Raw genomic sequence first — 25,398 nt, 5'->3', positions numbered from 1 at the left:
AATGCATAGGCTCTGATTTTGTGAACGCGACGTGAGCTCCCAGCAGGACAGCATGGGCTTATATGACAAGGAATCCCTGGGGATAGAGTAATCAGTGCTCAATATGTTAAGGAGTATTTCCCTTGTGGCCTGTAGCACTTCTCATATGGGTCACGGTATTTGGAAACTTCATTTGAGGTCACAGAGGTCCCTGAGCGTTGTCTGCTTGGGACGGTCAAATTGTTCCAGGGTACAGCTGCCATGGCAGGGAGCAATCTCCATGTAGGGCTGGCCTTCTGTCCTTTTGTAGGGAAAAACAGCAGAACTAAAAATACATTCCTCAGAGAAGGGGAGAGTTTGTGCTTTATACTACACTGTCTCTGTAAATGCACCTATAAACTCCCATTCTAATTAGGACATGAGCGTAAAAGGGGATTCTGAAGAGGAGCAATGCCTAGCACATGTCTGGGAGGTTGTGTCAGTAATAATTATGCTTAGGAAGTTGTTAATTTTTTCAGTTGGTAAGTTCCCTCTTAGGAAAAGAGAATCCTGGTTTCTAAGCCCTTTGTCAGTGCTTTCCCTATCCCCTCGCAGCAGCCGGCTGACCACCCTCGACATACCTGGCTGCAAACTTAGTATGAGTACAGGGGAACTGGGGTGGGGGGGTCTCCACTCTGGAAATCTCTGCTGAGAAAGCAGCTGGCTGCACCAATGTAGTTGCAACGTGCATGAACCTCTGTTTGTGATGGCGTTACAGAGCACGAGACTGAAAGCCAGTCACCAAAAACCTGAGTACATCTTCTTGTATGTGTATGAAATAAATTTTGTAGTTTTCCAAAGTAATGAAGACACAGAGCAGGCCAGGGACAGTGGCATGCTCTCCCCTCTGGCATGTCTGTTCCCAGAACTGCTTCAGCTCTGGAGTTGTCATGCATGCTGCCATGGCAGGCCATCCTAAACTGGTCCAAAAAAAAGCGGAAGCTATCCACTTGGAGACGCATACTTCCCATAAGCCCTAGACTTTCAATCCTAATAACTGTAAACAAACCCTGACCTCGAAAAATCTTTTCATTTTCTTTTTTTTCCCTTCAAGTGTGGGAAGAGAAGTCCCACTCCTTAACCTTTGCACAACCACATATTAATCTAATTTCCTACTCATCATGACCTAGTGATTTGGAAATTGCAACTACGCTTAATTTGATTTTTCTTCCTATGCTTTTATGTTATGTTTTTGTTTTTTCCCCTATTCTTGTTTTTGGTTCAGTGCTAGTTCGTTAAACTTCAGTCATAAATACCAGCTAGAGAACACAGAGCTTGTTGTCGTGTCAGCTAATCAGATATTTGTAGATCAGAATGGGTTATTGCATACGCACATGAAAACTAGGGCTCTCTCCTATTGTTCCTTCCCCTTCTTGGGAGGCTTTGCCTGATCACTGTTTTCTCGGTATGTTGGCCCACCAGGATACATACCGTGTAGAGAACTTAGCATAATAGTACTCTTTTTGGTTTTTTTTCTGATTCAAAAACCTGTGCCATCCTCTATTCCCTGCTGCTGCTGTTGTCCTTGTGCAGTGTTTTGAAAGTTAGCACAGGCATCTTGTATTCCTGGTAAGAAATGCTGTAAGTTACAGTTAAGCCATTGGACAAAATGGCAATAGTTGGAGTGATCAGCAGCTGGCACTAGCTTTGCTTCAAACCATTAAGATCAAATGTTCAGATCTCAAGAGATGTTTTAACCTTCCCTTAGCAGAAATGTTCTGGGAAAATCAGAAACTTATGCTGCTTTAAATTAAAAAATAATAATAAGCAAATTGAGTTACAAGTTATGATGGGCATTTGACACAAATATTTTTTTAGGGACAAAACCCCAGAGGTGCACACCTCTCCAAAGAGGGAAGGAGGTGAACTTTTTTGCCCTCAAATGTCTTCCCTTTGCTAGAGGCTCAACAAAAAATGTTCATTTTAAGCATAATATTAGCAACACTTTGATTAGCACAATACCATGAACTCCCTGTCACCACATAGCATAACGTCTTTTCCCATGCCTATGTTTAATTGCTGCAAATCCAGCAGTTCCCACGGCTTATTACGAATTCTTTCCACTAAAATTGCTGAATCGTGGTATTCAAGCTATCAAAAATAGCATCTGTGAAAGTAATGAACCTTACATCATAATAAATCCTGAGTGATTCGGGAACGCTTCCTTAACTGTTTTCCATCTTCTACCTTCCCTTGAAAGTTTTCTATTTATTTTTTTTTATCTTTTTTTTGGTAGAACTCTACTATCCCATCTGCGAGCCATATTCTTTTTTCTGAGGAATTTATCACTTAGATTGGAAGGACAATGTCATCTCAAACACAGTTTGTGTTTTGTTACTTTGTTTGCAATAGAAGGGTGTGTTCTTCTTCAAAATTTTGCATGAGTAAAAATATTGCTATAGGCCTTTCAAAAGTCATAGTGGAGAAATTTGCAGTTGTGAAATTCTCATGGCCACTGTGTGCAACCGGAGCGTGCTGACACCGTGCTGTAAGGGAGCCGACTGCCTTCACTAAGCTTCAGTGGCTAAATTTGAAGAAAAGCAAGTGTAAGTGACAATAGGAATTGTGAACAGCTAAATGATATTTCAGTGGGTTTTTTAATCATACCAGACATTATTTTTAATGGAAAAAGTAACTTTGCCAGGGGTTATTTTAATAACATGATAGATGGTAATTTAGATTATCTCTTCACATTCACATTGCTGCATATAGATATATATACTGAAGATGCAGTAGTCTAGCAGCTCAGATCACTCTACTGCTGAATAGTCTCTAAAACCCAAAGTTCAATACATGTCTTGCTCCTCCAGACCAAGACCTATGTACCAAAGAAAGGAAAAACTTAGGAAAATTGGCCTGACTTCTTTCAGAGAAACACAGTGGTGTGGGGATATGCTTGTTCTTTCTATGAAGTAAAACAAGATGTCCCTGAGAGGTTACTCTGTCCTGTATCAATTTTTCTTTTTTTTTTTCCTTCTCCCTTAAAGCAAATAAGATCAGCTTGAGCTTTCTAAAACTCTCACCGGAAATCTTTTTCCCAGAGGTGAAGAAAGCATTTGAATGACTTTCCAATTAACAAAAAAGCCCCTTACTAATATCAATTGGCTAAATACCCACTGAAGTAGTGAAAAAACAAAATTAGTATCAAGCCTGTGAATGTATTATATTTCCTTCTCTTGTCCAGCACAAAGCAGGTGGTAGTTCAGATGTCTTGATAATTGCAGGCCTGGGAGGGATCTCCAGCAGCAGGTCACTTAGCTGTGTGGCAAAGCAGGACCAGCTCTGTGGGTCACCCTACAAGTAACGAGTTGCACAAGATAATAGTGGGGAAGCAGTGAGGGTCTATCAGCGAGGTGGGGACCGGCAGCATCAAGGTACGTGGACTGCCGCTGGACTACCGTGTTGCCCATTCCACACTTAACAAGGTGCTTTTCCTCTCCCAGCTTTCGGGAGCAGAGCCTGCAGTCCCTCCTTGCACATGCGTTTGGGGCACCTGCCCTTCCGTGGCTCCTTCATGAGGCTCAGCACTCCTCAGACCAACAGTGGTGTGTTCATCGCCTGCATCCGGGAGCGTTTTGGGGGAAGATACAGATGGGTTTTAGAGCTATAGGGGTATGGTAGAACCCTTTCACAAGGCATTTGCTTATCCTGTACAAGATCAAAATAACGCAACGATGATCCAAGAAGAGTGCACTGTAAGATATGCTTCCCTACACTCACATCTTCCTTTATTAATCCCAGTTATGTACTCTGTACATTATCCAAAGAAATTACTGCTCAGCTATTTCCCAGCAAGGGTCATTCCTCCATTAGCAGACATTTATTCAGACGGTCATCCCTACATCAAAGCTAGGACAACTGGACACACATCTACTTAGAAGAATTATCTTTAAGTTTGTTAACAAACAATAGCTTTAGAATGTTTTTGAAAGAACAGACTATAGAGGGAGCAAAACTGGGAACCATGCTCCTTATTGCAGATGCATAATGTTTCAAGTGATCATCTGTCCTCGGTGCAAATAGATATCACATTAAAATGGAGGAAGATTATATTTGTAATTGCTCAACATTTATCTTTTTCTTGAAACATTTATGGTTTATGAAACATTTATACCCTTTTATGTTTAGAAGCAAGTAGAAAATAAGTGATTGCACAGGGTCTTAGTTTTCTGAGACAGAAGTACACAGTTGTGTACAGTAAATTTGAAAATGAAGGAATAATTTACCAGCTGTCTTAAGAGAGTTGGGGGCATTTCAGCATTATCTCCTATTCTTTTGCAAAAAGGTACTCCGTCTTCTCTAAGAGCTGAGTACAGCTGGATTTTGTCTTAAAGTAGCTAAGTGCTTAATAAGGAATGAATTATTGCTGGTGAAATTATGCATAGACAATAACCAGTTCCTAATTCATCCGGGAACTTACTCCATGTTCTTTTCCTTTATACTGGCCCTTAGTGCATTAGCTTTGAGGAGGAAAAAATTACTGTGCGTAGAGGGCACAATTAGGGGATCGATGATGACAGAGTAACCAGTTGCCTGTGAATCCCCAGCCTACGTCTGGAGCACTGACTTGCTCCCTTATAGCAACAGAGCAGGATTGGACCAGCCTTTGAGTCCTGCCTTTTTACGTGTTAATCCACCTGCCTGCGAACTGCTTATCTCCAGGCTCCCTCAAGATGAAACTCTTTCCTGGGCTGAAAAGAAATCTTTTCTAGCTCCTAAAGACATCCATTATATGTTTGCTTGTATGAACTAATAGTTTATGTCCTCTTTTGTTGCGTTGTGGGCATCGCAAACCCCACCTGCTGCAGGGAAGGGAGGCTAGGGACAAGTCAAGGCAGCTGATGATAAAGAATATCTTAAAACCCAAGTGTGAGAGCACCTTCAGAAGGAAGGTTCTCATCTGCTCATTCAGCGGTTCTGTGTAAGTCCATGCTTAGATAATGTCAAATGACTTGGCATTTGCTGGTTTCCAGCTAAGTATGGCCAATGGGATGCTCCAAGAGGGTGTAAAATGAAAAAGACAAGTTGTACAGTAATTTTATAAAAGGGTTTTGCGGGATCAATGATGTTAAAAGATGCTGAAGATCCTTTCAGATCCTATTAAGATTTTGTTCCTCTTCTTTTTAGAACTTCCCTAGTGCTATGAAGTATAACTTCACATTTACAGCTTATAAAGCACCTTAGTGTGGACCCAGGTTGTTTATCAGCCTCTTCTTATCTTTTAATATTCACTTGAAATCAAGTGAGCCACTTAACTACCTAATTGCTTTAATTTGTGTAATGATAAACTGAAGTGACAGTTACTGAGTTTGAAAAGCTCTCTGAACAATTCTTACGGAAGACAGGTAATATCTCTGTTAACATTGCTTTCATAAACTATAGTTGTTCTCATTGTCTTGGAGCATCTCAGATTCAAAGAGCCTTTGCAGAGAATCACAGAAATAAGAAAATTCGCTTACTCAGCCTGGAACGGTCTTTGTTCAAACAGGCAGGTCTCTGGTAAGAGAGGATAGCACTTCTGCACAGTGCCTTCTTTGCAACTTGACAGCCCCGACTGCTTCTTTTGAAAGCCCCTTGCCCTTCTTCATTGTGTCGCTGACCCTGCAGCATTCCTGTGTGCCTCTGGCTCTCTGAACAGTACTTTGAGATTAAACTGTTCACTGTGATACATTGCATATTTTAATCTTTGGAAGTGTAACTTTCCTAGCTAGAAAATAAAATGTTACACTATCAAAACGTAGTATTTTCTTACACCAATTCAGATGACCTGCTCCATAAACAGAGTGGAGGGTCACATTTGCTTTAAACAGTTGTGTCATCTCTTTGACATTGCTGGCAATTATTTTGCCTTCATTGGTAACTGGATTGCTTTTTGTCAGGCAAATGTTTCAAAAAGTTTTGTCAATGTGGTTCAGTCCCTGGGGCAAAAGCTTGCTGGCACCTCTGCCCTCACTTGTCCTGACCCGCTCTGCACAGAACGGCTTGATCATGCACAGGTTGAGCCTCTGGTTTGGATGCCAGGGTGCACGGCGAGACTCTTCTGTACACCTGCAGATCTCACTTTGCCATGGACACTCCTGATGATACCAAAATGTGGATTATGATACAGGCCTTCCTTTGTCTTAGCCAAGTCGATCTCCAAGTTCTTTTTCCTGCCTTAACTCGTGACTGCAGTTTCTCATGGGAATCCTGAACAGACAAGATGAACGAAAATGTGGAGAGAAGCCTATTTAAAATTAAGGCATGCTTTTCAGCATTAGAGGTTTTAGTCCTGAAATCTTAAAAAAGGTTGCCTATAATCATCTGGTGTTTTCTCAAAGCAAATGACTTTCACCAAGAAACCTGGCTTATGCTCTCCTATAAAGCAGCCAAAGGAGAGGTAATATTTACCAGATTTGACGTGAGAGATCAGCAGGAATGTAAATAGAGTAGTCCTTCAAAAGACACTGTAGTCAGAGCAATCATCCTGCAGCTTTAACAAATTTATGAACATCTGTTCTGGTGCCATTTCTGCTGTACAGACCTGCCATTAACCATGGAGAGGAAAGGGTTTTAATTAAATGAGCAGATTGGCATGTTAAACTTTGATAAGATCATGCCATCTGGGTGGGTTATATTTGCAATTCTCGCCACAGCTTCTTAGATTTAGGGTACACTTCAGCGATGCCTGAGTTATTCTCAGGAAGATGCACCAACCCGAGAGCACTGGGGTTACTCAGCCAAGGTATGTGTAACAAGACGTACGTTGCAGCACCGCATTTCTGAGCTGTTTATTTTTTCTTTTACGATTTTGGTTTTGCTATTAGGTCACTCTCTGGTGCTAGACACAACTGCTACTGTAGTACAAGATATAAGAAATTTTTTTCTTTACTGTAACTAAGCCTCAGTCGATAGATAGTCAGCATTGGCCACAGATTAAGAAACATTAAGATGTGCCTTGACCGAGGTCACGTTGCTGACGCTGTGTCTTGGCTGGCTGCTCCCGTTCCTCAGGGTAGAAGAACGGTGTGGCTGCTGGAGGAGGCAAAGTCTGACGCTGGAGGAGCTACTGCCGACAAGAGACTGCTTTTTAATTGGCAGTGTAGTATGGGAGGCTGCGCAGGAGCCGCCTGTGGGGCTGTCGCTGTGCAGACACTTGGCTGTCCACTAGTACAGACACTATTGGTGAGGGTTTCAGATAGGCCAGAACAGCCGTGAATCGGAGATTAGTAAAAAACCACCTTGTTCATATGTGTATTCCCTGCTAGCAGTGTCTCTGGGTTCGTACAAAACAGTCAGCTCAAGAGCAGATTGCTCTTAATTCATGTGGAAATTGACAAGTAAAATTTTGCAATGCTTTAAATGCATAATACGCTGAATGCATTCAGTTTATACTTTAGTATTTGTCATCCCTTAAACTTGTAATAGGTTGAAGCAGGGTGTTTAATATGATGAGATGAGGCTATAAATAAAAGGCCCGAGATAGGTTCAGATGAAATCTTTATACACTTTAATTGTGTAGACAGGTTCAATTCCCAGGAAGGCCAAGAGGGAAATCAATTGATAATTTTAATCCAGAATCAATTTTATTTAAGTTTTTGAGATGTGCTGATCCAGTCTTTTCAGGCAACAAGTCTGTTTCTGCTGAAGTAGCAAGTGTATTGTGGGTGGTGTATTACTTGAATTGGGCTCTCCCTTATACGAACCTGAAGTAGCTCATGAACAGATGAAGTCTTTTGGGTACTGCGATATTGGTATTGACCTATTTAAGCTCAGATAACTAATTATCTCTCTGCCAACGCTCTTATCTCTCAGTGAGATCGTCTTCTTTCTGCTGCAATATATGAGCTGATGCTAAAAGGTGCTGTCGCAAAATGCTGCCTGCTTCCTGCCTTTTCAGCTGCAGGATGGTGTCCCAACTGTTGCAGGAATCTAAAGGAAAGGATTTGTCAGGACTTGGAAGAGATTTAAAGGTCTGAACAACTGCATGGGAGGCTATGGATAAAATCTAGTAGTCTGGGTGGAGTGCAGGAAAACAGCTTCAGACTCTCTCTCTTCTCTGATAATGGCACTTGGTAAAAATAATTTTTACTTTAGTTTTTATGTATCCTGTTTCTTCAAAACACAGGAACTAGGTTGTCTTTGATCAGCCAGGTCTCTTTTATCCAAGAGGTAGCAATCTTCCTGGTAGGTACTTATGACTTGCACTGTTTTTCGTCTCAGTTTTTGTGTAATCCCTGTAACCGCAGGAATTTGTTGAGCTGTTTCAGTTTGTTTGAAGGAAGGATGTCAACTAAGTCAGGTGTGTTTGTAAATCCTGATGATGCAGGACTGTGGCTCATCTAGTACATGGAAGGACACGGAGGTTTTCTAAGTGCTGTTAGTCTGGCTGTAATAGACCCTGCCTGTGTACACATTTTGTCTGGATAGGCTTTAAAAAGAAAGCAATATGAACATCAGATGAAGAAGTCATGTGCTACCAGACGTAGGTATAAAGCCAAGGAAGGAGGTAGAGAAGGATACACAAAATAAGGGAAATCTATGCTTCTGATAGCGAATGCACATCTGCAGTTTGGAACATGCTGCATTTGTAGTGTTAATGAGAAATTCATGTATGCTTTTGAAGTACTCTTACTCCAGTTGAAATTATTTAAAGGATTTTTACAGGACATAACATACCCCGTGTGTCATACTGTGTCTGATGGTTGCCCTTACTGAACTGCAGTGGCTGGAAAACTTTTCATTATTTTTCACTTTCAGCGAAACAGTACTAGCTGTTTCCAAATGATATTAAACAGTTATGTCTCTTGGTGTGATAGTGTATAGATGGTGTATAGAGTACCTGAGCCAAGGCTTTGTGGGTGCTCGTGGTTGTGGATTGTGTGTGTATGTGCATGTCACATAGGGAGAATGATCCTCCTTAACAAAGAGTTGGGTTTGATTTTGCATTGTTCCTTAAAATACCCAACATGCTTGTAATAGACACAGGTGACGATATAGCAGCCTTCAGGGTGTTTCAGCTTCTTGGCACTCCATAAGGATTACATGTTTGGGGCGAAAGGGAAAAGAAATCGTGCTTTATCTCCTTAGAAAAGTGTGCAATTGAGGGAAGTAAAGGAAAAGGTTATCCAAATAGTGTAAGACCATGCTGAGCTTGTAAGTATATTGAATTGTTTCGGGGGTGATTACAGTATAAAAAGTCACGTTCTTGTTTCCCAAAGGAGGAAGCGAAACTGCATCTTGTGTTCATGTCCACAGGGGTCAGGGTTGCAGTGAACCTGCTGCACAGGTCAGGGAAGCACAGCGTGGTGGGAGGCTCTAATGAGCCCTGTCAAAGTAAAAAGACCATAAATATCATTGGAGCTGTGAATCTATCCCCAAGCCTCTGTCTGTGTGTAAAATAGATCCTTCACAAAGTGCTGGCAACAAGCCTAGATGTCTTCTGACAGGGCTCTGCTCTCAGAGTGTTTTGATCCTGCCCTTTGGAAGATACTCTTAACTTCTTTCTTCTCTAGCCTGAACTGACCAAGAAATTAGGGGGTTCTGAGTGGCTGCTAAAAGTTGTGCAGCAAGTGTGACAGCTCAGCTCCAACTGCCAGCAAAAACGGGCCATTCAGGTAGGAGGCTCTTTGGAGTGGTAAATTCTGGGATTCCTCAGGGATGCCCACCCCACACTGCAGCTGAGCAAGCCAAATTGGAAATAAGATCACAGCTATCCTCTGTGATCACTGCGGAACAGGGAGGTGTCAGCTGAGGGCATCTCTTCCCTGGGCAGAGCAAATATGTAATTTATTATTTTTAGCCTAATTAACAATGGAGCAGCAGTGGTGGAGTGAGTAGTTGCGATGGCTAGGGAATGACTGCGTGACATTTCTGTTCCTGGAGCTGCCTCTCTCAGGTCTGTTTTAGATATTTCACTGTTGCCTCATTACATTCATTTTGCTATGGAAAGGGGATAAAAATATGTATCCGCTTACTGTAGCCTAGAGGAATCATCTGTTTATGTTTATCTAACTCCATTCTCAAACATATTTTATTAGCATTAGCCATAGGAATAACTGTTCTCTTGTCTTAGTCCCCAGAAGACTGTAGTTAATACCCAGTAGAACCTTATGATTTTAGGATTTACCTATGAGGGATATGGAAAACGAGTATTCAGTATTCTTCTTCTGTCTCTGCCTATTTTTGTGGACAGAATTTTTTGTGCCACTTTTGTGGACAGAAGCGAGATTTCTGCCTTCTTGCTGTGTTTTCCTTTGGCCCTTTCTCAGAGCAATGCGAAATACAGAAATTTAGCTTTACGTTCCTGCTTGCTGTTGAGTCCATGTTTTTGGAATAACCTACTGATTCTAGCTGTCAAGTTGCAGCTAATGTGTCTGTGTGTGTTGTGTTGGGAAATGGTGGTGCACAGCTAATTCTTCCCTGTCGCTGCTCTCCTCTCCTGGAATCTTTGAAATAAATACAAGCTCGCATACTCCATGCCCTAATGGGAAAGGAACAGCGTTTGATCCCCTGACAGAGACAAAGTTACACAGGATAAGACAGGTTTCTTCTGGGATCGATGCTGTAATTTAGGAAAACTGTGTGATTTGTGTATTATTAATATTTTATAAATTAGCTGTAAGTCACAGTTTTCTGTAGGACCTTTGAAGGTCCCACAGATGATTTAAAAAGACAAAGCACTTTAGAGGAAGCGTGTTTTCACCCTCTCAGCAAAACAGTGGTTATCAGCATCTAATTTAGCATAGCCCAGCAAAAATGATAGTATTGCCAAGTGTGTCTGAGATTTGGCAGGTAACAGAAAGAATATCCATAAGTTTTAAGAGAGCAGAGATTCAGTATGTCTCTTCTTCCATAAGCCTTTCTGTCCAGAACAAGAAGAAATCATAGGACAAAATCAGAGTCCATCCTCCACGTGTGCCCTGCCCATGGCCTCTTTTATTGAGCTGGGTATCAGAGGTGCTACTGATTACAGTCATTTTTATGGTGATGCTTCTCCAGCAGCAATGGGAGCAAAACTACTGTCTCATTTCAGTGGAGCTGCTTCGCAGGTGTCAGGCTATGGCAGGTTTCAATCATTTCAGACCAGGGCCGTGTTTGAACTGATGACCCAGGACAGAACAGCTTTAAAGAGCTGGATTCATAACTGAGATATATCAGATGAACTGTACCACCCTGGTGGCACATGTCACTGAGCTGTTGGAAAAATTGCTGGGAAACAAACCCTGTGACTTGCAGGATGTGCTGTCTGTGTTTCCCAAAGGCAAAGAGTTTTGTTTTCCACGTAAGAGCAAGTAATGTGCTTTTCTGGCCCAGCTAGAGGGTTATTTTTCATGGTGAAACCTCAAAACCATGTCCATCTTCAGAACCTCTGCTTATTTTCTGATTTCCTCTCTGGATTTGAAACCAAGACAGTGCTGTCACCAGCATTTCACCGTGATGCAGAGGGAGACACGGGTGGAACCAGCATATGGCCACTTCACAGCGTATATATGACTTCATTTTGCTTAGGCACATGAGATAGCAAAGTCCATACTTGGTTACGTCAGACAAGAATGTTAATGGCGCATGTAAATAAAGTGCCAGGTTACTACTACAGAGAATATATTGGCATATCCGTCTTGTTTCATGTGCTCCCATTGACTCAAAGTTGACGTGATTGTGTAATAAGTTTTGAATCCACATCTAAGCTTTCTGAATTCCACATTTAATTAATAAAATTTTGTTTACTCATTTTTTTTTAAACCAAGCAAATAACAGCTGGTGTTTGCTTATGTCAAGAAGACAGATGTATCACACAAACACCATACTTTCCCAAGCATCAAAACTGAAAGTGAGTTAATGTCTGAAGTGCAATTTGCATATAAGTTTGTGTTTATGAACCTGTGCATTTCATATACAACAAATGGATCTAAGAGGAAGACAGAAAAGATGTTGTCCTTATGGATTACAACAGCACAATATTTTTTTCCTCATGTTTTTTTCCAGACCTGCTATAACACTGTCTCCTGTTCTCTCTCCTGTTCCCCTTAGGAGTAAGCTCTTTGAAAAGTAGCATATTTTGGCAATTCCTTCTTGTGACCTAGCTTCTGGAGAGGGTTTCTCTGAGCTGCAAGGCAGAACAGCAGCCAAAAATGTAATTGGGCAAGTTACACAGTTGTGCAGCTGAGAGCCCTTCACATGATACAGCTGACAGGAGCTTCCATGAGAAGATACCAGCATGTCATATTCAGAGGTATTTGGGCATCCCCGCAGGCTGCATGAATATAACCATCTCAAACCCCAAACGCACAAACATGAGGAAAAAGGCTCATTTCTTACATATCAGCCGACTTGGATTTGGACTGCAGTGAAGTTGGAAGGAAATGGAGGAACACACTCGGGAAGATTTATTCCTGTATTAGCATATGAAAAACCAGATGGTGCATCTGGATTTCACAGGAAATAATTTTTGTGCCTGATTCTCATTTTCTGTGATTCTAATCTCATCTCCCTCTTGATATGTCCTTTAGTTTGTAGTTATGGTTTTGCATGTGACTGACTTTTCACCTACCTATGGAACGTGTATAGCACAGTTTTATCTAGCAGAGTAATTGAAAGAACAGTTCAGCTTCTCATAGGAATGTCTGGTGATGCCTATCATCGTAATGCTGTTTTTAGTAATTTTGAGGGCCAAGCTGACAGCTTTACTTTCAATAGAGATTGTTTTATTGACAATGAGAGACTTGCTGATAATGTGGAGGGCAGACCCAAATCTGGACATCCCTACGTTTTCTAGGAGCTTTTAACAAAGAACGCAAAGTGTTCTTATCACACTAAATTCCCTTAGCAGTTGGGGATTGATGGGTATTTTAAAGATTCCACTCAGTAGTATTCTGTGAGTACCCACACTGCTTAGCTGTCTTCCTTCATATGTCATTCTTTAATATATATGTGAGCATATTATTAAACATATGTCATAAAACACAAGAGATATGCTGGACAGCTAAATTTACATTAGCATGTGATCCTTACAATTCACATTTCTGGGTGTTGCTGCCTTTTCACATGAGTGTAGCCCAGCCGGCACCCCTGAAAACGCTCCTGCCTAACGAACTACTAAAACTGAAGGGATGACGGGGCTCGAGTCCCATTTAAGCATGCACTATGAAAAAAACAGGTTTCTGAAGTCACATGAAGTATTAAAAATAATCCCGGTGTGCTCAGTTACAGTCTCTCCAGTAATAACGAAGGATCATTTCATTGGGATGTTGGAAATGTGAAGCAAATACTTTAAGCGGCAGGCCTCGGATCATAGAGGCAGAGCAGGAATTACTAAGCAGTTTGTTTCATCAGGTAAGAAACGTAATTTATTGCTGGTGATGGTAGTGAGGAAGAAAGCAAAATGTCTGGCAAAGCAGTCCCCCTCGTCTTGGCCAGCCAGCAGGAGAGGAAAACTTGTTAAACAATCTGGATGCAGGGAGCCACATTTGGGATCATGACATTAGCAGGCAGCAAAGTTGATAAGTTTCCCACCACCCGATCCCTCCCCTTGTTCCCTGCCCACCTACACACACAGCTGCTCCCTGCCCGGGCAGCCTGGTGTCAACCCATGTCCAAAAACTTCAGGAATGCAGCCCCACAGTGTTGTGGACAGTGCTGGGGCAGACACAGTAACATGTGCTGTTTTCAAAAGTTTGCTCTAAATATTCCCTGGTGCAACAGAGAGCAGATGTGTGAGGCAAAAAAGGGAACAGAGAGAGATTTCTTGCCTTTTCCATGAACTGCGGGGAAGGTGGAAGGCTATTTACAGTGTAATTTTTACTGAGGGAACTCAGAAGCTGAGAGCCTGATCTTTGATGTAGTGCACCTTGCGAGGCTATTGACTTGCTTAGTTGAAATGTATAATTCACCATTCACACACAGAAATGGTGTTTATTTTCTTCTTGAATTGCTGTGCTTGATCAGGAGCCATAACTCCTGTGCTTTTAAAAGCCTACCCTTCAAAAATGCTAAGGAAGCCTAAGTGTAACTCACTGTTTTGCATTTGCACAGTGTGAAGGCTCAAGGTTGTGATTTGGTCACTGAATAGGTTTTAAGCATTAGTTGTGTGCATTCAGAGTCTTCACCTTTGAGGCCTGGGCAGAGCAAGTGGCCAGAGAGCTCTGCAGGCTTGCATCATGGCTTTTCTCTGGGCTTCTTCAGTGCTCTCCCAAGCCCTGCTGATTCGCTTAGGTGTGGTAACAGAGAGGATTCAGGCTAACCCCGACTTGTAATGAGGAATCCTACAGCACGAAGCTTTAGAGGTTTTGTCTCAGTTAAAAAACGACAACTGTTTTCCAGGGTATTCTTGGTAGTCTTGCGGGCTGGCTCCCAGCCAAATTCATCTTGTAGTCTGACCCACCACTATATGGTACCACCATTCTCTGAGGGATTTAGGTGGATGTTCAGAAGGAATTTTCTCAGGAGGACAGAGAGGTTTAACCTCAGCATTTCCAGTGACTGATGCTGCATGCTTGCTGTGATGTGGTTCAGCTCCCTGCAAGGCAGTGGCAGTAGCAATCTCGTTGCAAGTTCAGTAGTGAACTTCTCTCAATCTTGGCAACCACCGTCCTTTATTTCCACTCTTCTTTCCCTGCGTAGTGTCAGCCAATGTCTGACTGCTTAGGCAGTGTCTGCCTGTTGAATGCTTACATCATTGGCCCACTGTTTAACAGGAGAGGTGAATTAGTCACCAACACTGCCGAAAAGGCAGAGGTTCTCAACACTTCCTTCATCTCTGTGTTTACCAGCACTCTTGGAGCCCCAGGCCTTGGGAACAAAAATCCAGGTTAATGCAAACACACAGACCCACTGCCAGTGAAGGAAGAGTTGGTATGTGATCTATTACAGGAGCTTGACCCCTACAAATCCATGGGCCCTGATAATACCTACCCGAGGGTGTTAAGAGAGCTGGCTGATCTTGTTGTAAGGACACTATCCATAATTATTGAGAAGTCATGGAGACCAGGGGACATCCCAGAAGACTGGAAGAAGGTTAATGTCATCCCCATCTACAAGGAGAGCTTAAAGGAGGATCCAGGAAATTACAGGCCCATCAGTTTTACTTCAGTGCCTGGGAAAGTTATGGAATGAATCCTGCTGGGGGGCTTTCACAAGTCAAACGAAGCACATGATTAGGAAAAGCCGGCATGGATTCACCAAGGGCAAATCGTACCTGACAAACCTGATCACCTTCTACAACAAAGTAACCTGCTTGGTTGATGTGGGGCGAGCGGTGTACATTGTCTACCTGGATTTGCCGAAAGCTTTTGATACAGTTCCCCACAGCCTCCTCCTAGAGAAACTGATGCACTATGGTCTAGACAAGCGGTCTGTGCGGTGGGTGGGGAACTGTCTGACAGGCTGCACCCAGAGGGCGGTGGTAAATAGCTCCTTTTTCAAACTGGCAACCTGTCACAAGTGGGGTCTTCCAGGGATCGATACTGGGCCCAACACTGTTTAGTATCTTCATAAGTGATCTGGATGATGGGATCAAGTGTATGCTGACAAAGTTTGCCGATGACACCAAACTGAGTGGGGAAGTGGCCACCCTGTCCACCTGTAGGAAGACCTGGATAGGCTGGAAGAGTGGGCTAACAAGAACCTTATGAAGTTCAACAAGGACAAGTGTAAAGTCTTGCACCTGGGAAAACGTAATCCAGGAGTGACGCACAGGCTGTGATCTACTCAGTTGAGGAGCAGCTCTGTGGAAAGGGAGCTTGGGGTCCTGCTGGACAACAAGCTCAATATGAGTGAACAGTGTGCTGCTGCAGCAAAGAAAGCCAACAGGATCATAGAATCATAGAATTGCCTAGGTTGGAAGGGACCTTTAAGATCATCAAGTCCAACCATCAACCTAACACTGACAAAACCCATCACTAAACCATATCATCTACCCGTCTTTTAAATACCTCCAGTGATGACAATTCCACCTCTTCCCCGGGAAGCCTATTCCAATGCTTGATAACCCTTTCAGTGTAAAAATTTTTCTTAATATCCAGTCTAAACCTACCCTGGCTAACTTGATGCTGGGTTGCATCACCAAGGGCATCACCAGCAGAGACAAAGAAGTCATTATCCCACTTTACTCAGGGCTTGTCAGGCCACACCTGGAATACTGTGTTCAGTTTTGGTCCCCACTGTACAAAAAAGATGTGGACAGGCTGGATAGGGTCCAGAGGAAGGCCACCAAGGTGATGAAAGGACTGTGAAGCCTGCCATATGAGGAAAGGCTGAGAGAACTGGGTTTGTTCAGCCTTGAGAAAACAAGGCTTAGGGGAGACCTTATCACCACATTCCAGAATTTAAAGGGTGGCTACATAGAAGATGGAGACTCCCTTTTTACAAGGAGTCACATGGAAAAGATGAGGGGTAATGGGTACAAGTTATTCCTGGGGAGATTCCGATTGGACACAAGAGGAAGATTTTTCACAGGGAGAACAATCAGCCATTGGAATAATCTCCCAGGGAAGCGGTGGATTCCCCAACATTGGACACTTGTAAGATTCAGCTGGACAGGGTGCTGGGCCATCTTGGCTAGATCATGCTTTTGCCAAGAAAGGTTGTAGCAGATGATCCCTGAGGTCCCCTACAACCTCGTATTCTATGATCACTCCATAGATGAACATGCTGCAGGAGAAGCAGCTGCAGAAGGCTGGCTGGTTAGGCATGGGTGATGGGTAATGTTTTTAGCTCCCTCGTTGCCCCTCTGACTGGGTAGAGAGTTGTGAATTATTGAGAAAAATAATATTGAGTGAGATAACTTGCTCTACGTGACTGCAAGAGGCTGTGACCCAGGGCTGCGTTCATGTTACTGGCAACATTCCCCTTGATTTCAGTAGGGGAAGGAGCTGCTGTGTAGCATGCGGGTGTGATATATTGGAAGGGGAATATTCCTCTCCTCTGGTGATTTCACTGGGTGCAGCTGGTCCTCAAATGTGTTTTGAAGTATTTTCTCATTAGGATGAACTCATGGGAAGTGACAGATGGCAAAGTGAGGCTAAATTAGTGAGAACTTTGTGCTCTGTTAGTGCACTTTCTCTCTATAAATAATAGCTGGGGAGTGGAGCAGGAGTGAAGATGCTGTTACGTTTGTGGCTACCTCTGCTGCTATGTAGATGTTATACGCTGCCTTGCAGCGTGTTTTGTCAGCAATAGAAAGGAGTAGGAGGAATTTGCCAGCCCTTTCACAAGGGCAAAAATGTTGCAGTTCTACTGCAAAACAAATAAAAACAAAGCAATGTTCAGAGACGTATGAGGGGAGACAAAAATGTGGGAGACAATTTTACATTAACAGCCAAACAGGCCCCATAACCACCTTGGTTTTTCTGGTTTCAGCTTCTTCCTATGAAAAATCTGAGAGACCAACAAAAAACAGTGTGTCTCCTTGATAGTCCCAGTAACTCTCCAACTTCTTAGTGTTTACTTCCATCCCAAAAATCTTCCTTTAAAATATATGTATCTATAGATTTCTCTTTCTCTATGTGGGGATGTGTGTTTATGTATGTAAATACGTAAACATGTATCTCTGTACCGTGCTACTCTAGCCCCGAGAGCTACTTCTGGAAAACTACTCTGGCAGTGGCAGTTTATTTGTTGAGGCGAAGAAATAATTTTATTGCAGATTTATCCTGACTTACAAAGTCACTAAATATAGTCATATAGTGACTCGCTGTCGCACAGACTAAAGTTATAGATACCACCATCTCGCTGGTGTATATTATGTGATAGTCTGGATTTCTAGATGCTTTTACAAAGTAATGTCCACCGGCAGTAGTAAGACTTAACTCTCTGTGGTTCAGAAATCCTGGCTTGCTGGCAGGCACCCTCTGGTGCCTACTTCACAGCTGAAGCAACTACCAGGAGAATGACTGTGGTTTTACCAGGCTTTTAAAATGCCACAAGTCCTTGGAAGCAGGTGTTCAAAATCAAACAACACAAAACTGAAAAACCCAACAATGTGAAACTTTGGTTTTCAGGGGGGTATATGGATCTCTGAACAGTTCAGAGGCTACTAAGGAGATACACTTCCTCCAGGGATCTTTAATCATAAAAGCAGTTTAAGTGACTCACTCTTTCCCTGAGGATATTCTTAAAACAACTCCACTCATTTCATCCTTTTAGCGGTCAGAAACAGGATTTATTTTGTGCTGTCTTTCAAAAAAAAGAAGAAAAAAGAAACAATGACTTTTGAAAAAAAGTCAATGGCCATATTTTCAGGAGGATCTGGGCTATATTTAATATTAAAGGTCTGTACAGCTCAGTAACGCATGGGCTGACTGGCACTATGTTCACTCAAGCAAGTGCTTCAGCAAAAAATTCAGTACTATTTTTAGTTCTCTTACAACAAACCACTTGATTGTAAGGCCTGGGGAACTGCGACATTGTAGAGGGGTCTGCTGGAAAAGGCAGGAGGATGAGACACAGCAGCGTGCTAGCTATGCCAAGGACTCCCAGCTGATATGGAGAAGCCCAGATCACAAGCAGGTATTTTAAATCATCTTGTAAGCCTTGATCTGCCCATGAAATGAATTTACTGGTCGGAGACAGGGCATGAAAGCGTTAGCTGGCTGCCTCTATCTGCTCCTGCCCTTAAAGATTTCATTCCATAAATTCCTGTCCTGACCGTCAGCTTTTAAATCGTCTCTTCTCATTTCCTAGCCTTTTCTGGGATTTTAGAGGATCTTGGGCAACTTAGCAAATGACAATAGCAAAACAGAAACAAGTTTCTGTTTTAAGCATTCTGTTTTTAAAGAAATACAGCCTGGGCAAGTAGCACTCACCATTCCTCTCTGCCAGCTGTATTAACTTGTAAAAGAAAATAGCCCGCCTTTGAGCGGCCAGCCGGCTGAGGAGGATTTGATCCAACCCCACTGAGGGGTGGAGGGTTTGCTGGCGAACTCTGCCTGTGCGTACATACGCGCGGTGCCTGGTGCGACCTGGCTCTGCCCCAGCGTCATGGTCTCCCTCTAGCAGCTCTCCTGACCGCCGTTTGTCCCCGCGGGGCTTCTTCCAGGTCGGTCCCACGCGAAGGAAGCTGGTCCTGGGAGGTTTAGGGTCTGCTCCTGGCGTGTCTCGTCCCCACGTTTGCGGGCCCCCTCAGCAGCACTGTGCCCTGAGGGGTGAGGTGGTTGCCATTCCTGGGCGATGGAGTCACGGGAGAGACTGCCGCCAGCGAGCAGATAGCGGGAGCGCGGGCAGGGCTGGCTGTGGCCCGTGGCGGTCCCAGCGGCACTGGTTGTCGTGCCAGAGGTGCCTGTGCCGGCGCTGACTCTGCTGCCAGCGTGTGCTCCTGCCAGGTGAGAGCTCGAAGCTTCAGATTTGTTTCCTAGACGGACGCTAGTGTGTGTTGTGTCACAGCCCGGTGTGATACCGCCAGGGAGATGAGCTGTTGAGTTTCGGCAGCATCTTGCCTGCCTCCTTGTCGGTTCACAAGGGTTGATGCTGTGTAACAGCTTCTTAAAGTGTGCTTTGTTTTAAGAGAGAGGATTTCAGCCTTCAGGTCACACAGGAGCTCCCAGCTTTCGCAGGATGCTGGAGCAGCAGCCGGATTTAGGCACGGAAACCTTTGCATATGTAATATACCTTGGCTAGCTGGCCAGTACTTTGCTGTCTTGCATTTTCACCCTTTTATTTTAACTGGGTTGTGCAGTGTTTGCAAATTCCTTGCTTCAGAGTCGGACCCAGACTTCGGGGCGAGCCTTGATGCGGTTTAGCTGCATTGGTGTGTTTTAAAATAACTGCTCATATTTTACCCTTAATGATACCATTATCTTAAAATAGCATGAGTTATTTGGTAGAGAATGAAAGGAAGGGGAACTGTCAAATTCCCATGAACTCTGTGTTTAAAGATCCTGCCTAGCTTTCAGCATGCTGAGCTGCTGCAGCCTCCTCTGGATGCTAGAAATGGGTGTTATTGAAATGCACTGTTCTTGCACCACTCTCTGCACTGCTCTGGTCATGTTATCTGCCTCAGCTACACGTTAGGTGCATTTGAAAAGACAGGTGAAGTGGCATTTTCATAATTGAGTTTTCAGTGTATTCCTGCTAGATGGGTGTGTTTGTACTTAAACAGTGCAGATGGCGCAAGCACAGTAGCTATAGCATGTTTTGGCTTACGTTTGCAGGAACTGAGTTCAGATAATTATCCTATAATCAGTCATGTTCATGTGGGATTGGATAATTAATGGTTTGGGGCTTGTTTAAAAAAATATTTGAATATTAAAATTTAAATACCCAGTTTTGTTCTCATTCATTCTGTCTTCAGCAGTGATTGCTGAGTTGCCAGTCTCAATGCTGGTTACTAAAATGAAGGCAAGTGGAATGAAGAGTCAGTTAGTCCATGACCTAAATTTAGTAAACTGAGTCTGCATGGTCTAGAACTTATACTTTCTGAATAATTAAGATGAAATAGTTGGGTTTTCTTATGGAAAAAGTAGAAGTGGACGAGATTTCATTAAAACTTTAATGACAAGTGTTTTAGTGCCATGGCAAATAGCACCTCTCTGGGAGACACTGTACATGTCTGTGTAGATTAAAGCTGTATGTTTGCTTGCAGTGATCAAATGCATGAACTGTACCAAACTGCTGGAAAGGTTGACTGGATGTTTCTTAAACAGTGTTGTATCTTCCCATCTTCCTCCTCCTGTTATCCTGAGTGTTTCATGGGCAGGTACCAAACAACCTGCTTCTGGAAATACTCACCAGTATGTCTTGGTAGTGTAATTGTATTTGCACAAAGGATACTTGTGCGCAGTACAGTCCTGTTACCTTTTAGGTAAGGAATACAGTTCATGACCAGTAGACTAGAATCGGCCTGGCACAGGACTAACCGAATCATCTAATCTTGATATTCTCATACCCCTCTGTATTGGAAAGACATGTGGCCCTCAAAGCAAAAGACAAACTCCATTCATTACCTCTGAGATGCTACAGCTATTGTCAACTACCTACAGTTATTGTCAACTACCCTGCCTGAGGACAGCCCAAAACAGCAGCACTTGAGTTGGTTTTTGGTAGTGTGGCTTGTGCAATATGAGAGGTAAGAGGAAGGTAGTTGTAACGTTCCTGAGAGCTGTTATGAAGTAAGCATGTGCTTACACCGTATTTGGATATGAAATCCCTTCTTTTTCTTCCCCCAGACCCTTAAGCCTTTTAATTAGGTCAGTGGGTGAGATGCCGGTCACCAGTCACACCCTGGGCACAGCCAGGGAAGGTGCAGTAGCATCCCGATTCTGGAGCTGCTTATGAATATTGCAGAGCTCCCCTCCCCTGCTCTGCAGATGTCCTGCTGCTGCCTCGGCTCTCTCTTTCCAAAATGGGGTTATGCTTATACTTCAACATCTGTGCAGGCTCAGAGACGGAGCAGAAATCTTTAGTTCAAGGAGATGCGGTATCTTTCTGGCTTTATTGTTCCAGTTGGGATGAAAAAGTGATGGACTGCACGTAAGCTCTGCACTTGCTATCTCTTGCAGGCTATAAATCCAAGTGATGCAGCTCAAAAACAAACTATGGAGTCTGGACAGAGTTTGTCATTTAAACGTCAATTCAAAGAAATACTGGTTTCTAAGTTATTGGTGAAGATGAGCAGTTGTCACATTCATTCTGTTTTCATGTCTTGTAAGTGCAGAGCTGTAAACCACTGTCACATAGTCTGGTTTAAAACTGCTTTCTGGGGTGTTTTGGTCCCCGCTCCCCCACCCCCACCCCCCCCACCCCCCCCCCGAACTTCATTAGCTAATTTTAACTAGAAGTAGCTTATTAATTAAACTTCATTTTCTAATGAATCCAGCTCATCCTTCTTAAGCCAAGTCTGATACAAAACCAAACTCATTCTAATCCTTAAATCATTAAATTAATTCATTGCCTTTTCTGTCTGTGAATGTCAGATGGTTGCAGATTACTGAAGTACTTAACCTGAACGTTACCCATAGACCGCAGCTCCCTCTTCTTCCAAGACATGCTTATGAAGTGCTCTAACACAGTGTATGTAAAAAGATGCAAGTTCTCAGCATTCATTCCTGCTTGCAGAGGAGCAGTTATCACCTGCTCTTGGGAACAGATCTTGTGAGAAATATGTTTTTGATTTAACAATGAAAGCTCGTGGCAGACTTTCAAAATGATCAGGAAAATATTGGGGTCATTCAGGTTGTGACAAGAGCTGCTCTGTCTATGATGCTTCTGAGAACCTTCCCCTTTTCCAGGTATGCAGATAGATTCTTAACTCTCTGTGAAAACCTGACCCCAGCTGTTGGAATGGCACTCTGGAAAACACGCCCATGAATTTTACTGTCAATGAAAAAGTAATGCAGTTTTCAGGCTCCCAGAATGTTCTTGTCTGCTGGTCGAATGCCAGATTGCTGGGGGCTGAACTGTGGGTCTCCAGGCCATGTCTCATGGGCATCTAAACTCAGGAAAAAGAGGAGGGCTCCTGACTCCAGGGTGGGAGCAGCAAACATCCCTCGAGTGCTGGCACAGAGCACCAGCTGCTGCAGCGCTCGCCAGTGGGGTGCAGGTTTCCTAGCCCAAAGCTCTCCCCTGTTGTGACAGCTGTCTGCTTGGGCAGGACCAGGCGTGTCTCTGCAGGTAACATCCTAACAACCCCACAGGTCACCCTCACAGAGCAGTCACTAGGAGGGGTGTCTGACTAGGAAAGATCGCTTCAGGAGTTGGTGTGGCAGTTGTGAGAATATGCAGGTCGGATAAGACAGCGGATCGATGCTATTGGTAGCTTGCAAGGGTACTGAGCCAAACTTGGAGATATTAATGTTGTTGTCTGTTTCCTGGCGCTCTTCTTAGATGGCACCATCTTTGCATGTAGCTGATTTGACCGCTGCACTTTTCACTCCATCTGGCAGCAGGGTAAAGAGGTGGCCCCACTTGTACACAAAATTAAAAAGCCCAACTTCTGTGGATGGGAAAGATGTCACTGAATACCTGAAAGGACATTTTACATTTAGCAATAAATAAAAGTTAGGCAGCTAGAAGCAGCAAAGAATGTCTGTTAAAAACAAGTATCATATGCTTGAAAATAGGATAGAATAGAATATTTCAGTTGGAAGGGACCTACAATGATCATCCAGTCCAGCTGCCTGACCACTTCAGGGCTGACCAAAAGTTTATTATGCTGACCAAAAGCATATTATTAAGGGCATTGTCCAAATACCTCTTAAACACTGGCAGAGATGAGGAATTAACCATCTCTCTAGGAATCCTGTTCCAGTGTCTGACCACCCATCCCAGTAAAGAAATACTTCCCAATGTCCAGTCTAAACCCCCCCGACACAGCTTTGAACCATTCCCATGCAGGATAATACAGATAATACTAATCTATCTGTGTGTCTGAGTGTTTCCTGAAATTGTGTGGAAGAGCTGACACGATCCAGCAGTTTTTTCATCTTCCTTGTTTGCATTCTGCTTCAGGCTTTGCTTGGTTCACTTTATTCTCCCCAGAGCATATTTCCATTGCAAACAAGCTGGATTTGTAATGAGAAAGTACTAAGTTTCCAATATTAAGTGGACAAAATCCCCAAATGTTTCCTCTAATAGTAAAAACCCACCATGCTTATCTGTGTATTTTGAACATGTGCCACTTGGGGAGCCGACTGATGGTACTGTGTTACCAGAGGAAAGAGATGGTGTGTTTTGGCACCGTTTGTTCGTGTCCTTCTGTGGCCTGCCATTGAGATCTTTGTTTCAGTATAGAAGAAAAGGAGGGTTGGTGACTTTGGAGATCTCTCCTACTTCCCATGCCTAACATGAAAACTAATGAAATGATAGGATGAAGGTGTAAAACACAAGCCCAGAATGACTTAAAACAGGGGAGATACGGCCATGCAGTCAGAGCCTGCAATAAATGGTCGAAGATAAAATGGAAAAATTTATCCTTATTAAAAGTGGTGTGTGCAATATATTCATTTAGGTACTCGGAATTAGAAAACCTGCTGTCTCTTTGAATGAGAAATGTGTCTTCAGGAAATATTTTTTTCATTTAAACTTAATTTGAGGAGGTTTGAAAGTAGAAGTCATTCTTGTGGAATTGGATTATGCTTTGATTGTGGTATTTCCCTCTTCTACATCATCTTTTCTTTCTCAGATCCACAAATAGCTTTTTCATTCTGGTTTGTACTGGCAAAAGCCTGTAAATTGGATTTTTGGACCCATACAAGTGAATCAGAAATGCTGTGGTTGGAAGTTTTGCAGTCATTAGAAGGAGGCGCTGAAGTGATACGAGGTCAATCGGCCACATTTAAGCAAACTCAAAGTTTTTTCAGAAACAGCATGGTGACAAGTTAGTGCCAGCAGCCTCACTGCTGAATCACAGTATCATCTGCCTTTCTGCAGTCTGTGTAAGCTGTACGCGCACTCTCTTTTTGCAGAAATTAGGGATTTGGATACCCTGAATAGTGTGTTGTTCACCGGGCAAAGCAGGAAGGGTGGCCGCTTAAGTGCTTTGTCCCTACTCCTGTGCTCCTTCCAGCCTTACAAAACCTGATGCAACAACCTGAAGTTCACCCATGGTATACAGAGGACTGTCAGGTGAAAGAAACAATGCTGTGGGGATTTGGGGCAGAGAACATGACAAATTAAATAAACTTTTGATAGCTTTAAGGACACCCAAATGAACTGTCAAAAACATTTGCTGGGCCAGCTTTCCAGCAGGAGTACAAGTGCTCACTGTGGCTGTTGTTTACCAACAGAAGCATGAGGTACCCGGGCTCTCCTGGGAGGATGGCCCTCACCTGCCAGCCCTCCCTCTCTGGCCAACTGCGTTTCCATCCTCCTGCTTAGCAAAAGGGTCCCAAGGCAGCAGTGAGTTCTCATGAAATGGTGCAGTGACTGAGGTGTAATTATTGCATCAAGGACTGTAAAGTATTTGCCCTGATCCGTGACTTGACTTGTGATGCTGGCTGGTCAGGCTGGCAGCTGGTAAGTTTTTAAGCCTGTGAAAGGTATCTTGCTTTACAGTGGTACATGTGAAATGCCCTGGGGGCAAAATCTACTGCTAACCTTGCAGATTGCTGCTGTAGAAGTAGCAGCGGCTTGTCCCCTGCCCACACGCACAGCTTCTCCTCTCCCTGTCTGCATGTTGTTTGTTCCCCTTCCAGCTCTGGAGATCATAGAATGATCCTGTCCTTCAACCTGGTAAGAACCCAGCCACTGGCGTCTTTCAGGTTCTGAAGTATTGAAAGGAACTGTTTTCCTTTTTTAACACCAAAACGTAAAGAGGTTTTACTTAAAGCTAGTGATAAGTAGTAGTGAGGGGCATTTTTGCTTGTGCTTGTGTGGGGCCTTGTTCTTTTTACAGCTTAAAGCAGATAATACACCAACATTTATAGTTAGTAGTTTCTGCCAGGTATCTCTGATTGCAAATCGCTTTAA

The 25,398-nt window shown here is 43.3% G+C and overlaps 1 protein-coding gene across 7 annotated transcripts in view; it reads left to right on the top strand.

Moving 5' to 3' along the window:
- The window catches only part of ARHGAP24 (Rho GTPase activating protein 24), a 224,789-nt gene that overhangs the window by 120,250 nt on the left and 79,141 nt on the right, over positions 1 to 25,398 (top strand). Inside the window, exon 1 of one of the 7 annotated variants that reach the window (XM_074589171.1) lies at positions 18,340 to 18,504. The exons of 4 other annotated variants lie outside the window; for them this stretch is intronic. In XM_074589171.1, the coding sequence (XP_074445272.1) occupies positions 18,480 to 18,504 (25 nt within the window). In that variant the 5' untranslated portion in view covers positions 18,340 to 18,479. Of the gene's footprint in view, positions 1 to 18,339; positions 18,505 to 18,863; positions 19,317 to 25,398 lie in introns of those variants that run through there. 2 more of the 7 variants (XM_074589173.1, XM_074589172.1) reach the window with 2 other exon arrangements.

This window comes from Larus michahellis, chromosome 5, assembly GCF_964199755.1.
Source record: "Larus michahellis chromosome 5, bLarMic1.1, whole genome shotgun sequence".
NCBI classification, from domain to species: domain Eukaryota; kingdom Metazoa; phylum Chordata; class Aves; order Charadriiformes; family Laridae; genus Larus; species Larus michahellis.
Note: the sequence above shows the minus strand (reverse complement) of the source record. Positions and strands in the feature narration are given on the sequence as shown.